At 40.7% G+C, this 16,875-nt stretch overlaps 1 protein-coding gene across 10 annotated transcripts; it reads left to right on the forward strand.

Moving 5' to 3' along the window:
* Nucleotides 1-610: 610 nt before the first annotated feature.
* INIP (INTS3 and NABP interacting protein) lies at nucleotides 611-12,182 on the forward strand. Of its 10 annotated transcripts, none has more exons than XM_040089332.2 (6): nucleotides 611-688; nucleotides 1,038-1,160; nucleotides 1,685-1,772; nucleotides 8,181-8,283; nucleotides 10,752-10,842; nucleotides 11,775-12,182. In XM_040089332.2, the coding sequence occupies exons 3-6, from the start codon at nucleotides 1,748-1,750 to the stop codon at nucleotides 11,868-11,870; spliced, it is 315 nt and encodes a 104-aa protein (XP_039945266.1). In that variant the 5' UTR covers nucleotides 611-688; nucleotides 1,038-1,160; nucleotides 1,685-1,747; the 3' UTR covers nucleotides 11,871-12,182. The 10 variants fall into 10 exon arrangements, with proteins under 10 accessions (XP_039945266.1, XP_039945265.1, XP_039945271.1 ...); XM_040089331.2 differs by having other exon boundaries at nucleotides 1,038-1,155; XM_040089337.2 differs by having other exon boundaries at nucleotides 643-688; nucleotides 1,048-1,155.
* Nucleotides 12,183-16,875: the final 4,693 nt, after the last annotated feature.

The following is a 16,875-nucleotide window of genomic DNA, read 5'->3' on the forward strand; positions in this document are numbered from 1 at the left end:
AAAAAAAAAAAAAAAAAAAAAAAAAAAAGAGGACAGGACAAGTTGCGCCAGGAAAGGTTCTTCCCTGAAACAGCGATTAGACATTCAAGTGAGCTGCGCAACCCGGGGGAGAGGTGGAGTCAGCGTCCCTGGAGATGTTGAGCAAGGAATGGATGTGGCACTCAGTGCCATGGTCTGGTTGATAGTGTAGAATTGGGTCACAGTTTGGACTCCATGACCTCGGAGGTCTTTGTCCAACCTGATTCTGTGACCCCTTCCCTTCCACCTGTGGGGTTTTTTCACTATTTAACAACGATGGTGCCTGGAGTCCTCATAGCACGGCTCCAGCATGAAAACCTCGCGCTTGCTCCCGCCCCCGGGCGGATGCCCACGACAGGAGCAAACACAGGCAAACGCTGCCTTTACCGCTGAACGCAACACCCCTCACGGCCTGCCCGTGCCTCCACTCCCACGGCCCCGACCCGCTCGGGCGCGGGCAGAAGAATGGGAGGGCAGCGCAAGAGGGGAGGGTAGGGGAAGGGAGGGGCAGTGCGAGGGGAGGGCACGGAAGAGAGGCGGGCGCGGGCAGCGTGAGGGAAGGTGCGGCCGCCGTCGCGCTGTTCGAGCGTCACGAGCAGGGGGCGGAGGCGGCGTGGCCGCGCTGCGGGCGGCGAGCGGCCCGGAAGGAGCCGGCGCCCCGCGCCCTCGGGTAGGTGGGTGGCGGGCAGGAGCCCGAGCCAGGCCGGCCGGACTGAAGCGGAGCATCGCCGCCGGGTGGGAGAGAGTCGGGGAAGCCATCCGTCCATTGGGGACGGAAGGGAAAAAGCGGGCGGGAGAGTCCCTTCCCGGGCCGTCTGGGGGGGAGGCGGGCAGCGGCGGGAGTGGGTCAGGCCATCCATGGCTCTTGGTGAAACGCGTACCGACTGCTGTCGCTGAGTTTAATTAATACTGCCATTGAGTTATTAATTCACCGCAGCGTTGCTACTCAGGGACCCACAGGTCCAGGGCGTAGCAATGACCCGGTCTCCCGTAGAAGTGTGACTGACTTCTTCTTCAAGTTTCCTGCAGGATTCAGCGTTCCCATCCCTCGGCTCCGCCTGGCTGAGCCAGAGCTCTTCGCGACTGCAACTTACAGCCTGGCACCTTGATGGAAACAGATGTTGATGGTGGTCCGAGGTGAGGTATGACCGAGGAACAGGCCTCCTTTTTTGTTTTGCCACAGCTGCAGCCAGCTTTGCCTGGCATTGTATCGGGGATTTAAATTGCCTCTCCTCAAACGATCAGTTTTTCTTGAGTTAGAGCCTAAACTGGGTTCTTAAAAGGCTTCAGCTTTTAATGACTACAGAGGTTTGATGTGATTCTTAAGTGTAATCTGACATACCTTGTCAGGAAGAAGTTCAGTTGGGAAAATGGGTGTATGATGCTAATTATTTTTTTTTTACTAGAACAGAAATTGCAAGAAATGACTACTACTTCTACTAATAGAAATTACTAGAATCTGAAATAAATGATTGATCCTTGGTATTTCAAGCCAAAAGTGTCAGTCAGAACAATATAAACTGTATAATACATTTTAAGCAAGACACATGCCGTGTTTGGCTTGTGCTTTCTAACAGTTGCCATATTTATGAAGTCTCTAACAGATTGAATTCCAAGCTCTTCTTTTAAGGGAGTATGTTTATCTTACATTGTGCCTGTTTTGCAGATATTTGTGGGGTTTAAAAGATTTGAACTCCAGCTGAATAGAACAAGGGCTGAAAATTGAAAGATGGCAGCAAATCCTTCAGGACAAGGTAGGTTTTAATCTAAGTATTCAAGGGAAAAAACTATGCAAAATATCAACGAAGTCACCGTAACTGTGTGTGTATTTTTATGGAAAGATGAAAAGGGGAAAGAGAGGCAGGGCTGAAAGCAGGAGAATGGCAGCAATTTTTCTGGGACAAGGTACACACACACTTAATGGTTGAAAAAGACCACTGATGGCTGGGAAGCTCTGAATTACTGAGCATAATATTGTGCTCAGGATTAGGAAGTATCTACCATGCTTATGGTACAGTGATCATTTCCTGAAGCTTATTTTGGACACTTACTTGGCATTGAACATGACTTGCAGCTATTGCACTCAACATCAGAGAACAGCCAGAAGTCAAATACATTCCATGTCGTGTTGGGAACAGCAAGACCCAGACAGTAGTGTCTGTCACAGGCAGCAAGTGGCCAGGCCTTTGAGAAAAAGCCAATTAAAACCACAATGGTAACTGTGATGAAATGTTTCTTTATACCAAGATGCATCTCAATTGCATGCTTAAAATACTAAAAATCTTAGAAATGGTCCATCTATCCGGGTGATTCCTGGGGTTTAGAGGGGGCTGAGGGTCTGGGGATGTCACCAATAAATTTGAAGGAGGGTCTTAAATTGCCCTCTAGAAGTGTTTTTTGGAACCTTAGAGGAACTCCGAGCCTTTTCTTACATGGAAGAGCTGGGGAAAAAGCTTCTCAGGTAGGGCTCTTCTCTTACTCAGTCATGAGAAATGAATTCTGGGTTCAGTTTCCCAGCTAGTGGAGGCTTTTTGCAGATACGTGTTTGTGTCTCCCTCAAGCAGTCCTGTGAACCTAGGTGTGGCTGGATGATACTTCAGGGGGTATCATATGACTCATGTGGGTCCAAAACACAGATTTTACTTGCTACGTGGTGAAAAGGAAGTAGTTTCTGCAAGGCTTATTGAGATTTTTGTGAGGTGTTGACAGAGGAGTACTGCAGATTGCAGAGCTGTCTATTTGCAGATTTTAACTCTGAGAAAGTTTTTGGTAAATAATGGTAAATCTTGCTTTTATTCTGTGCATACCAAATCAGCATCACTGCAAGGAATAGAATGGTGTCACAGAGAGTTAAAAGCTGCTTTTTCTTAAATATGTTGGTTTACTGAGGGATGGGATTTGACTGCCAGGATACCTTTGCTTTTCTCCCGACTCTAGAGTCTTATAATTTAACAGAGCCTTAGAATCTTTTATGTTTGAGATATCCTTTTCATAGTCATTAAAGGAACTGTGTGGTTATATGAAAATTGTTTGCACTAAGTAGACAAGAAACACTATCAAGTTTAATTACCAAATAAGCATATGAATAGTACAACTAGGAAAATCAGAAAGGAACAAGTAGATAAACAACAGTTCAGGGCTTCTGAACTGTTGGCTAGATGCAGTCTAGTAGTAAAAAGGGCTGTGATAAACCCTGCATTTTTAGCTTGCCTCATGGCACATATATTAGTACTGTTCAAGCAATCCATTCTCTTCCTTTGGACAAAAGGAATAGAAGTGTACTGAAATGCTTACTGGAAAGGTTATGAATGCTACCACTTACTCAGGCAGAGCTGTAAGGATGAATTAAACATTAGCCTTCTACAAAGGTAGAATGTGATGGGAATTTTTTTGTACTGAGTTACTGCTTTTCCTTTGATTGAGATTACATATTTTCTTAGTAGTAAATTTAAGTTTTCCATTGATTGCAGGCTTGGACTATAAAAGCTAAGATTTTGTGGACCAGACTTCTATTCATTGGCCCCTTAGAAAAGCACTCTTGGTGGTGATCTGCATGTGATTGCAGAAAAACCGAGAAGGATTGAATGAAAAGCCTTATTTCAGTTCATTATAATCACATGGAACTTTGGCATTTAAAAGCAGTGGAAGATTTTCCTGCATGCTGTGCATTGTCCACCAGATGAGCTCATTGACCAGGGTGATAAACTTTGAGGGGTGGAAATCGGCTTCTGAACTACATCAAGTACTTCCCAGTGCTCAGGAATACACTGCTCCTACCACAGTACTTGACACAGTACTTAGTAACATGCATTCATCAGGCTGCTCTTTGCTTTTGCTTGTGTGCAGCAAGGCCAAAGTATACATTGTGTGTAAGTGAATTAACTACTCTGTATATGAGTCCTCCTAGAGGAACCCCTCTGACATGAGAGAAATGTAACTGCTCAGGACAGTTAGAATTCTCCTTTTGGTCCCCTAAGGTGGGAAAAATACAGATTCTGTTTCAGGCAGGGCTGAACTGTTCAGAAAATAAGAGTTCTGGTATGTTGGAAGAAGCTCTTGAAATATGAACAGAATTCTAAGTTTCAGGCTGTAGCGATTCTAGAGTCTCTTTATATCCTGAAGGGTGTTTATGCTTTTGGCCCAAAGGTATGTGGAGGCATTCACATAGCACAGTCTAAGCAGCTAGATTTGGCACTCTATTCACCAAATATGAAAAGGAAGATTGTGCTGTACTGTATTGAATTATGTCATTATCTACACCTTTTACTCTTCCCCATCTGAGTCTGATTTGTGTGTAAGTGTAGTACTTGAGAACTTTGCAGCCATAAAGCTGTCAGTTACTTATATTCAGCTATGTATGTAGCTGTTTTCTGGAGGCACAGACAAAATACTGTGTTTTTAAATAATTCAACTTAATTTACTGAATAACCAGTACACCTTTTGGTTCACTGTCACACAAAATATATGAAAGCATATCTAGATGTAAAATGTTACTGAGAGTATTGGCTTGCAGCAGACTATTAGATGTTGTTTTGAGGTGCCAGTCATCAAAAGCAGAGGAAGACATCAAATTACTCCATTTTTTCACAAGTGGTGTGTGTTTAAGGTCTTTAGATTCTGCTTTTTAAGAGGGTGCTGCCTCACTTGATGAATGCTGCTTTTTATAGAAACATGCACGTCAGTAAAGAAATTGCTTTAAATCCTTTCTGAATTGAGCAGGCAGGACAAAATGTAGTACATTTCAATGTTCAGAGCTTTGAGCTGACATGCAGCTTTGGAAACATTTTCTGAGTAAAAGTGTAACTTGGACACAAAGTAATAGAGGTCCATTTAGTGCTGTTACACAACTATGGACAAATGATAAATAGTGCATCTTGGAAAAACTTAAATGTGTTGTGAATTTGAAGCAAAAAATCAAGGAAACTGATCAAGGAAAATATGATCAATGAAGGGCAAAAAATTAAAAGTAGATAAAGGAAATGCTGTTGCTTGCCATGTAGGACTAGTTAGAAGAACTAACTGACATAGGTAAGGGTTAGATAGGGTGGTGGGTAAGATGTTGAGATTAGGTTAAAGAGAGAGGCTTGCTGTGAACTCTTAAAGCTGCCAATATTACTCAGCAAGGTTTCAGCTTTTTCTGGCTTTCCGCTTTTCATGTGCGGAAAATGGGTGCAAGTAATCTTTCTGGTCCTGCACAGATACAATGCTTGATGTCAGAAATTTAGGTGTCAGAAAGGTTTAAATTTTAAATGTCCTGAATCTGCTACATAAGAGAGTAATCTGAGAATCTAAGTGTTCAGTTTGACATCTGACACTGCCATTAATCTATTTAGCTGCCTCAAACAGGTCATTTTATGTCAGGATTCATGTCAGTAAAGCAGAGAAACAAATTAATAAACTGCAATATTCAAACTGTTCAAACTCAAAATATTAGTGCAACTCAGCCCACTGAAGGGAAGTCTAAATTTAAAGCTCTCCTAGGAAGTTCCTGTGTTTGGAAATCTGCTCTTGCTTTCACAGATGAATATCTGATTTGTACTAAGCTTTTGATTTTTGCATGTCCACATTTTTACTACTAGAAAGTAGAACAGACAAATCTGCAGGTGAAAAATTACTCTTATTGAGTAATTGAAGCAGGAAGCTTCTGTAGGAGTTTCAAGCTGGACTTTATGAAAGCATTTTGGCTTCCACAATAGGGAAGAATCTAAATTAAAGTCTTGCTTATGTATTGCCAGATACAGTTAATTACTTTCTAAGGGTGGCAGAATTTCTCTGTAAAAAGGATTTCTCATGTTCCACCCCCCTCCACCTTTGAATGAACAGGCTTTACTTTGCATGTTGAAGAAATTTGCCTGCAGGAACATCACATTGCTCAGCTGAGGAGTACTGACATGTATATGTTGAAAGTACTCTTCTACTTTCCTAAACAGCCTTTTTTCTCCTTACCAATAACAAATTCTCTTAAACAACTTTTTCAGCACAGCAGGTTGCTGATGATCACTGTTTGAACTCTAGTGCAAAATACTAATTTTAAAAAACCCAACCAAGAAACAATCAAACAAAAACACACCACAAAGCTCTTGGTAGAGGTATTAGAAAAGAAAAAATACTTGAGTTTCTTCTGAATACCTCTAGAGTTTCTTCCACAAGTTACTATAACAAGACTCAAAATAGAAGACAGAATCTTCTATGGTTTCTGATCACAGTTTAAAAACAGCATTTAAAATATGTCAGGCTTTTCTGAATCATACCATCTGCTTCATGATAAATTTAAACATATTTAATCTTTTTTTTTTTTTTTTTTTAGATGACAAACTTATATTAAAAAATGGTCTCCTTTTTCTTTCCTCAATCATAGTATCTTCTGAATTCCAAGGATGCATTTAAATTTATGCAGTTCAGGAAAAGCAAGCAGTATTAGAAGGGTGCTGAGTAATAGATCAAGTATAAAGATTTTTGGATTAAAAATGTGTAGAATGAACATACAGATGTGGTTGGTTTAGATCAGACCCTCTAAGAGGTGATTCAGTCATCCTATCCATGTATTGTCTCCAGAATTTACAAGAAAGTTAAGTCTGGGCTAGCTACAGCTCAGAAATATTAAATCCTATCTTGTTGGGAAGATTTGTCAGCCTTTGTATGTCAGCTGTGTTTTAAGGTTTCAGAATCATTACAAGTGCAAGGTCTTAAAAAAAAAAAAAAAATAGTGTATAATACCTGAAGAGCAGAGAAGCATCAAAGGCCTGAATCAATACTCTTAACAGTTTAAGTAGAGCTAATGCCACATAGGAAGGAGAGATTAGTGGACAGAAAAATACCAGTTAATTAAATGTAACTGAAAATCTCATTAGCAAATGTCAAAATGTTTGTGGGTGATCTTACATAAAACCATAGTACAATAAAATCAAAAGACTGCTCCTTTTGAGAATTCTTGAGAAGCTGAAGTTTATGGGTGTGTATGTTAGGCATGGTAGAAGAAAAAGGTGAGAGAGTGATAGCAAGGCAGTACAGATTTTTGTACAAATGGTTATTTGGAGTTGATGGTTTCTCTCTGGTAATTGTCTCCTTCATTAAACCATGCAGATGAAAGGAGTACTGGATTATGTAATTGAGCGTGAGCACAAGGTCTGTTAAAGAGGATGAGCTTTGAGTGCAGCTACTGAAAATAAATCATTTTACTTTGACATGCATCAGAGATTCAAAAATTGTGTATTTCTGACATGAGCCCTGTCCTGGGTGGTGTAGAGGTGTGTAACAGTCAGCTCTGGAGCTGTTGTCCTCAGCTGTGCTGTTCAGGCATACTGGGCAACAGCAGGGACTTGTGCATCTGGTTTATTTAAAGGCTGCAGTGAGGTCCTTTATTATATGACTCCTACAGGAGTTTTGCCTTGTTTGCATTAAGAAGGAAACTTTGAAAAATACATAGATGGCGGATATTCTGGGCATTTTTGAAATTCTCCCAAGTCATGCTACTTCCTGACCCCTTCTCTAGTATTCAGGGTCTCTTTGGAAGAAAGTGGAGGCCACATTCTTATATTGTGTACAGTTTAATAATTTAATTTTGCTTGTTTATTCCAGCATTTGCTCATACTCAGAATAAGGGTGGTTTGTATAGAACACAGTATATTTAAACTTTGCTACATAGATTGTATGAAAGATGTTTGTATAAACACACGTGCAAGCTTAGTGATTTGCTCGTTCTTACCTGTTATATATAATACTGCGTTACAGTTTGAGTTCACTGATGTGAGAAATTAAGCCCTGTATGTATAATACTCCATTGTTATTGTTGAGGTGAACGTTCAGTGACTACATTTTAAATTTAGAACTTGGTAAGTTTACTTCTTTTTTTGGGAAAGCAGCTATTTGATCATAAACCTTGATAGTAGCTCCAGAGAGCTGACTTGGGAAGGGGTAGGATCTAACCTGAGTTAAAGCCTCTATTTTAAAATGTATTAATATGCATGATAGCTTATGGAAGCTATTGCATATTGAAAAATGAAGCCTATATAATAATAGTCTTTTCAAATGGGTACAAAGCTTTGAAGATCAGTGTATTCATCTTAGAGTAATTTTCTACAAGGACTTCTAATTCCACAGATTAGAGTTGGGCCACAGAAGTCAAATAAATATCTCTAATATTTTTCTGTCATTCTCACCAGGTTTCCAGAATAAAAATAGGGTTGCAATCCTGGCAGAACTAGACAAGGAGAAGAGAAAGTTACTTATGCAAAACCAGTCTTCCACAAATCACCCTGGAGCCAGGTATTTTATGTTCTTAGACATGTTTGGACATCACTGATTACATGAAGGAAAAAAGCCAAACAGCTAGTGAGCTGTAAACTTAGATAAATACTTAACAGAAGTGCTTTCTGACCATCCGTAATAAGACAGAAGGACATTGCACTTTAGAAACATATTAGTATTTAAAATTGTTTACATAACATGAATTTTGGCTTATATGATTTCCATTTGAGAATGAGAGAAGCAGATACGCTTACTCAAGTGTATTAGAGTCTACCACAAAGAAAAATCAGGAAGCAGACGCTGAGAAAACATTTAATTATTAAATGCTGAAATGCTCTGGGGAATGGAAGTAGCAGACCATTAGGTTCAAGATTCTGTGTGCTTAGAGAGGAACAGTTAGAGCAGGAGTGAGTTATTCTTGAAACTCCCTATGTGCAAGACAAAGCCACTTTATGTTACAGCAGATAATCCTGTAAAAGATGCTGTGTTGTAGGGATGATTCTACACCATAAAGTGTGATAATCTAATCTGAGTTGAAGGGGTATTACTGGGTTTTCTCCCATACAAGACAAGAAGATCAGATTTTTGTCATAAATCAGTAACTAGAAAATCACACACTAATTTATGTGGAGAATTTGAGATCCTTAAACTTTGGGGTTAGTGTGAAGTGAATGCAGTGCCATATTCTAGACTCAGTGTAACCTGCAACACCTGTACAAGAGTCAAATATTCTGACTGCAGTCTGAGTGCTGCCTGTGTCTTTTTTTCTAAGAGATTCCACGGCACTTTTAATTCCTTCATAATGTCAAAAACCATGCAGAATACTTGAAATTGCCTGATGTAGACTTCTGAGGGAGGTAAGAAGTTATTATTAATAACTGTGTGTGGTTACTATTTGAGCAAAATTCTTAGAAAGAAAATCAGAATATCATGCTGTTACGCACAACTCCTGACTCCTGGCAACAGTGTTTATCGAGCTTATTATAACTCTGACAGAGCTTCAGGGAGTGCTCTGTACTCTCTTTTTTCTATAAGGAAATGTAATGCTGTATTCTAGTGAGCAGAATTAGAATTTTCTCGTTTTGAAGGTGGACATGGCTGGAACCTACCATGCAGCAATCAGGCTCTCTACTTTGGCATGGTGGACTGGTGTGTGATTTTTGAGAAGCTGGTGGTTTTTTGATGCCAAAGGTCTTGGACCACAGAGTTGTCAGAACTGAGACCATAAAAATTGTGCAAACTTGACCAAAGGAGCTTGATACACAGCAGTGGCAGGGACAGTGTAGGGGTGAATGAGTTAATTGATTTCTGGTCTTGGCATGTGAAAATCCTGTATCCAAGAACAGAAGACCTCTTTTGAAAAATGTCAGCCTATGGTGGAGCCTTAAGCGTATATAGAGAAATCATATTGCAAAAGTTAGAGGGTGCAGATTAAATACCTCCAAAATCACTTAAAATACTGTGCTTTAAATAAACGGAGTAGTACTCTTCTTCAGCAGTGAAACTCATCTTAATACTTACCATAAGCAAAAATTCTTCGGAATTGTTTAGCTTTTGTTATGCCTTTAGGCTGCAGGTCTTTTTGTGAGCATGGCTGCTTCTCAAAAACTGATTTACTAAATCAGCTGTTGACATTGAAACTGTTGGTGAAATTCAGTTGATGAATTTGCATGGAATCCTTATTATCTGTACTTCTGTCTCTGTGATGGGTAAGAGCAGGGTTTTCAGCAGCAGCCTCCAGTGACAATTTCAGAGGTAGTTGAGAATTGTCTTGTGATACAGTTCTAATGCCAACCCTCATCTAACTTCCATGTTACTTATATAGAGAGTGCTTTTTAAGTCTTCTTTTTGGTTTAAGAAGGCAGACAAGTCCTAAGGTATAAAAGACAAGAAAAATTACCAGTATATTTTAATTTGAAACCTTATCCTACACTGAGATAGATAAGCTAAATCAGTTTTAGGTACTCAAGCGGTTATCAAGGGACCATTATTTCAGTTAACATCAATAGGAAGCTCCTTTATCACAGGTAGTGAGCTGCTTCCCCCCTCTGAAGACCTGTTCTTATATTGAAGTCCACAGAGCTCTTGTTAGTGCTTCTTTTTATCACAGTTGTTCAGAACAGTCGCTCAGTGACAGAGTAGTGGTGAAAGCACAGAGCTGCTTTAGAAATTGTCTTAACACTGCACCCCAGTATTTTCATTGACTTCAGTGGGACTCAACCCATGAGCAAAATCCACAATAGGCTTCAGGTTCAGTTTGGCAGGAACTGTTTATGGTAGCTCAAATGATACAGCTGTGGTCACTCTATCTGCCCTTTTTGCTCTTATATTTACAAAATGTAATTCCAAATAGTAACTGACAATTTTTTAATTGCCAAGCCATGAATGAAATTACGGTTCAGTAAGTACCAGTAGCCATGGCTAGAATGGCAAGAACACATGTTTTAGCTGTGGTCTGTGTCATACCATCTTGCTCTTTCTTGCAGCATTGCACTTGCAAGATCACCTCTGAATAAGGATTTCCGTGATCATGCTGAGCAACAGCACATTGCAGCACAGCAGAAGGCTGCACTGCAGGTGAGCTGATACAGTCAGAGTTCAGCTTGGCTCTGTTTTAGATGTCCATCCCTTCAGAGAGCAGCCCTGCTCCTAGAGATACTGAAAAGCCCCTTTTAGAGATTAGGTATCTCACATTTCTGTATTTGTCATAAGTGAAGTCTCTTTTGTTATGATGAAACATGTCCTTGGGCATGGAGAGCTCCACCCAGCTCCACAGCCATTTCTTTGTGTCTGTGTTGAACTCCCTCCAGTTTGTATCTCAGACTGAGCTCAGATAGCTCCCCTTGGCCTGCTGGCCCTGCTATTGCAGCTTACTGTGCCCATTAGCCTTGACTGCTCCAAGGACATGCTGCAGGCCCAGGCTAAATTTGAGATCCAGCAGGGCTCTTTCCCAGTGGTGGAAGGAGGGAATATGCAGAACATCTAACTTGCTGGAGTCCAGTCTTTGAGCTGTGAAAAGGTATGTAGGATTTCACAGAGGTATTCCTGAGCCATACGGCATGTACCTCCCTCAGGTGAACAAGCATATATCTGCATCACATGAGCAGAATCCTGGTGTCCCATGTTTGGGAGTGTGTCTGGTGGCACTCCATGTAGCAGCTGTCATAAACCAAGACTTGCAAGCTGGTTATGGAAGGGAGGGGAAGTGGAAACATGGGGTCTAGGCAAATAGAGCAATCAGGAGTTTTCCCCCACAAAGAGCAATCAGGTGATTTCCCCCACCTCCATGGAGTTGGCTGAAAATAGCAGCAGAGAATGTCCAGGTTAGTTGGATGGGTCTTGATGGGCCCTGTTCTGATGTGGCTGACCGAAAATGCTGGTTTTGAATTTGACTATCAGAATTAAGGAGCGAACTGGGAGAAATAATTAATGCTGCAGAAACCATGAAATCTTAAATCATGTCAGTGCTGCAGGGAGTTATGCTTTAACAAATGTTTTTCTCTTTCCAGCACGCACATGCACACTCCTCAGGATACTTCATAACTCAAGACTCTGCATTTGGAAATCTTATTCTTCCTGTCTTACCTCGACTTGAGGCAGAATGAGGAATGTTGTTTGTCTCAGAAATTCAAGGTCTGATTTTTGTCCATAGCAAGAGCTATCTGACCTTTTAATTTCTTTATGTGTCTTAAAACCAACTTTTTCCTGGGTTTTTGAGAATGCCATTCAGGAGTGTGAGCTCTAGTGATGCGGAAGTAGTGTTGAAAATTTTTTATCCTGTATTTCAGTTCCTCTGTTGGGTCAAAATCAAATGCAAGGCTTTTCTTGGAGTTTGAAGTGCTTCGGGGTTTGCTCTTCCCTGTTTCAGTGCTTCCTTTAAATAAATGTCCAAACCAGAGTCACCAAGAGATGCACAATCTGTCAGCATTTGTGTTTCTTTTTATTATGTACAGGTATGATTTTTGTAATGAATAATGAAAACTATTTATGTCCATCAAAACAGACAGGAATTTGTCAAATGCATCAGCCGGTCTTCCTCCCCCACCCTCTCCTATGCAGGAACATTTCTAGTGTACTGTTTGGCATTGTAGCATCATCTTGTCTCAAGTCCTTAGTTACAGTATGCCTGCCCCTTACCTTGTTTTGTGAAATACAAAAATACATTAAAGTGGGAAAAAAGCAAACATTTCTAACAGTTTTGTTACAGGGAAAATAAAAAGTCAGAAGTTCTCTGGACATTTCAGCTGAGAAGTGCTCTGCAAAGACAATTCCATTTAAAAGGTCAGATTTTTCTAGTAATGCCTTTTTTGAGACTCAGTGTGTTTTATTTTTGTTCAGTTATTTCCTTGGTGTTTTTATCTGTGGTAAACAATTCCAGCTTCCTGCTGGAGGAAAATCTGTTGATCTTAAGGTAAAATATTTTGGAACTTTGATTGTTACCAGGATGAAGTAACTTAGAGTGAAAAATTGTCCTTTCATAGACTTTCTTATTTCTCCATAGCTTTGCTTATACAGTTATGCTACCACATTGATTCATTGATTGCTTTGCTTGTGGAGGCAAGTTTTAGAAAACAGAAAAGAACAGGGAAACTTACGTGAGAACAGTAAATCAGAAAGCATCTGTTAAACTGGTGCCCATTTGAAGCAGCCCTGACCTTTGCAGAAATTTAGCTGTCCCATGAAGTTTACAGGGTTGTAGTTGGCATTTCCTTAGGGGACGTCAGGAATATTCTGTTTCTATATGCAGGGGATTGCCTGAACCCAGTGAGCTCTACTGAAATATTTGTTCATATTTCACTGTTAATATTTGCAGTAGTCATTAATACAGAACAATTGCCAAGAGATGGATGCAGGTATGAGGAACATGCCACTGCTTTCATTACCTTTGCAGAAACTGGAGCATACTGAAACATTTTCAGGAAAGAGAATCTTCTGGACCCAGCCTTATAGAGCTTAAAGATGTGCAATTTTAGCAAGAGCTATTCATACCATATGTTTTTTTTTCTGGGTTCTGATGTGATGAGTCACAGGAATGATGATGGTTTTTGTGGGCAGTGGAGAAAGAAATCACTTCTATTTTCAGTGGTTGGCTCTGTGTAGCTTTTTCTTTCTATTTACCAAGAGTGCATATGAAATTACCATATGAAATTTTCGTAGTCAGGAATTCATTATTCTGCAGTGTGAGCTGCATATCTTAGATGCTTTGAAGAAAAAGATCAAATAGTGTAGAGGAGGCAGCTATGAGTTTGTCCAGCCTGGAAACATACAATGCAAAGGGGTTAAAGCAGATGCAGCAGAAAGCATGGATTTTATATTTGAGTTGAATTTAACATTAAAGGAGCTCTGTGCTAAAATTTTGAATTGTGGAATATGTCAGTGTCAGTTCTACAGACTGCAGAGGATCCAGACAATGCAACAGTAATCATCCTTCTCCCTTGGAAAGTTATAGTTGCTCCACTGAAGGAGTTACACTTGTTGGCTGTGTTGTTTTCACCTTGGGTGAAGATCTGATTTTGGAAGTTCAGGGCCTGAGCTCAAGAATGAAAGTGTTTGGATGGGGAGGAGAGAATGGACAGAGCTGTTGTGATATTTTTAAGTTAAAATGTCTCAAATTATTCCTTGCAGTTGTGAGGGTCTTGGTGATACATGTAGATAGGATTAACTGTCAAATACACAAATAACATATATGGAAGCACCTATCTTAGAAAGGACAGACTCAAGCAATTACTGGCAGATGCATCAGTTTGTCTTACCATTCTTTCCTGCTATTAACCAGTATTGGACACATTAATCTAAACCTATACAGTAACTTCAGCAAAACGCTTTCTCCTCTTGGAATCGCATGTTCAAATTGAAATGATTACTAGTTAGAATACATGTGAAACAGGAAGTGTCTGGCATATCTTGCTTCTGGCAGTAATCACTAAATTGATCACATGAAAACTGAAGGCTTGTAATGTAGTGCTGACCTATATACCTCAACACACGACTCAAGTAATTGTATTTCATTTGCTACAATAGAAATTGGCCTTTGCACTTGCCAGTTGATGTAGAGTGTGTCAGGTTGGTGTAGAGTGTGTCAGGGCTGAATGGTGGGGTGGAAGCAGGTCATAGACTGGGCTAACATGCCATGGGATCAGATTTTCTAAGTGATGGCAGAGTTGTAATCTTTCTCAATGAGGTAAAGGGGTCAAAGATGTACTGAAGCACTAAAATAATTGAACCACAGCTTGTTTCTTGACTCTGTGATCTTGTTCTTCCACTAGACTAGTTTTCACATCTTCGTTTTCCAAAGTCACCCACTGTTTCCCCACCACTCTATGCTCTGGCTTAACCCAAGAAGCTTGGTCTGTAAAACCATGTGTGATTTCCTACCATACATGCTCCTACTCTCCCTTTTCCTTAGTATTTTCATTCTGATGAGCTCCTAGAAGTGCTGGTATAAAACTTACCAATAGTACCTGATGTTGTATTCGACTTTATATCAAAACACAAAATACTCCATGAAACACAGTAGTGGAAAGAAATTACACCCCCTGGTGTGGCTTGCCTAGATCTTCCTAATTGCTTTGATGTGCTCAATCAGTTAAAATTGATAAATGCTGCTTTTGCCTTCATGTGTTTTCAGCAGTGGACAAGCCAGCTGTAATTTTCCAGTTCTGTGGACACAGCTGGGTAGCATTCTTCACGACAAGGATCCCTGTCTGAGGTACACACTTTGGATTGCTCTAGGCTTTTATTAAATCACCTTTGTAACTTAAAGGCCGAAGGTCACTTACCATCTTGCTGCATAGCTGGGAAGTTAGTGCTCTAACTTCTCTGCTTCAAGGCTTGAAGCCTAACTTGAAGGCTCTAAGCCCTAAAGGAGTGCATGAAGAGGCCAGGCTTTTCCCAGCCTCTTTAGAGAAGAGGAAAGTGATAATTATCAACCAATTTACGGGGAACATGAGCTTGAACTGGTGGATGGAGATGCAGACAACAGCATCTTAAGAGTGCACAGCTTTTTATGGCTTCTCTTACAGAATCTGCAGTGTAGATTCTTGGCAGAGCACAAGAGCTGAAGGAGGGAATGAGCCTAAAACAGTGTGGTATGCAGTAATGGACACGAGCAGGCAGTGGGTATCTCACATAGGCACTGTGTGACTCAGTGCACCCTCTTAAGCATTATGGTAGCTAATTCAGTATCAGGAGAAGGGCTGAGAAAGCAACTGGATGATTCCTGTTGGTCAAATCTATAGCAGTGACAATTCCTCCTCAAAAATCGGCTCAGATAGCAAGCCTTCTTGAAGGACAGTCAGTCGGTCCTGCTGAAACTGAAGCTGATTCCCACGTTTAGGGGAACATACGGTAACCAAAAAACCACATGAATCCTAAGGGAAAAGATAATCGGCTGATCTGCTGAGTGGTCTGTGTGCACAGGCACCTCTGAAGGAGGAGGTGGAGAATGAGGGAAGGATTGTCGGACATCCAGCTGGAAAAGTCCACCCGTCCAGAGCTTTGTGTGCCTGATTTATGTTTTGCTAACACACTGGGAAAACTCTGTAGCATCTGCCAGTAACACCCTTGTGTCTGGAAAGCCTGGTACTCACTGTGCTCTGATACACTTTTGAAGGGCTAAAATATGGAGCTTTCTGTAGTGAATGGCAACTTTGACAACTAGCCAGTGAAGTAGTTTTCACATGCTGTTAGGTTAATAACTTGCTCAGTGAGTTTCTGCATTTATTGGAAGCACAGATCTTGCCCCAGGCATTTTACAACAGGACTACACCATCCTGTTTTCCTAGTTCTTGCTCTTCATAGAGGGAACCAAATGATAGATGTTTCTGGGGAAATGGTGTTTACATTCCTTCCTCGAATACAGGTTTTTTAGAAAGAAAGTTTAATGTATTAAATAGAGAAAGCTTGATTTTTTCAGTGAGACATCATGAAAAACTGTGTTAAACTACCGGTGAGGAAATTACTTTCCTTAGCTATTCCATTCTGCCAGGTTCAGGCATTGAATTATGAAAGGTGCTGACATAGTTCTCATTCTGTTCTCATTGAGGCCTCTAATATGGATACTTTGGTGCCAGTGGATGCTTTTTTTCATGAAGATTTTGTAGATAGGGTCTGAAAATTGTTCAAAATCTATCTAGGAAGTCACAAGCTTACATGCCACCTTCACTATTCACATATGTCTTGGTTTTGAAAAGACAGGTGTCTGCTATGGAGAGGCAGGCCCCTCTAGGAAATGAGGAATTTGAATCCTTCCCTCTGTGTTATTAAAATTTGGAAGATTAAAAAAAAAAACAAAAACTTTTCAGTCAGAGCTATGGGGAAAAGGAATAACAGTCCTTTACTAGTAAATATAACAGGACAGACAGAAAACAACAGCAATTATAACAAGAGTAGAACAGAACCAAGAACCCTGAGGGCACACGGTGGAAGCTCCGGCGCTGATGGCTGGAAGCCGGGCGCGGTGGACTGTCCTCCGCACACACGGGGTGTCCTCGGCAGGCAGAGGTGGCAGTGCCGGAGAAGCCGCAGCGGCTGGACCCGGGCTCACCTAAAATCCAGCAGGACAGTGAAGAAACTCCGAATTCCTGGATACTCCAACAGATGGTAGAATTC

This window comes from Hirundo rustica, chromosome Z (genome assembly GCF_015227805.2).
Source record: "Hirundo rustica isolate bHirRus1 chromosome Z, bHirRus1.pri.v3, whole genome shotgun sequence".
Lineage (NCBI taxonomy): Eukaryota > Metazoa > Chordata > Aves > Passeriformes > Hirundinidae > Hirundo > Hirundo rustica.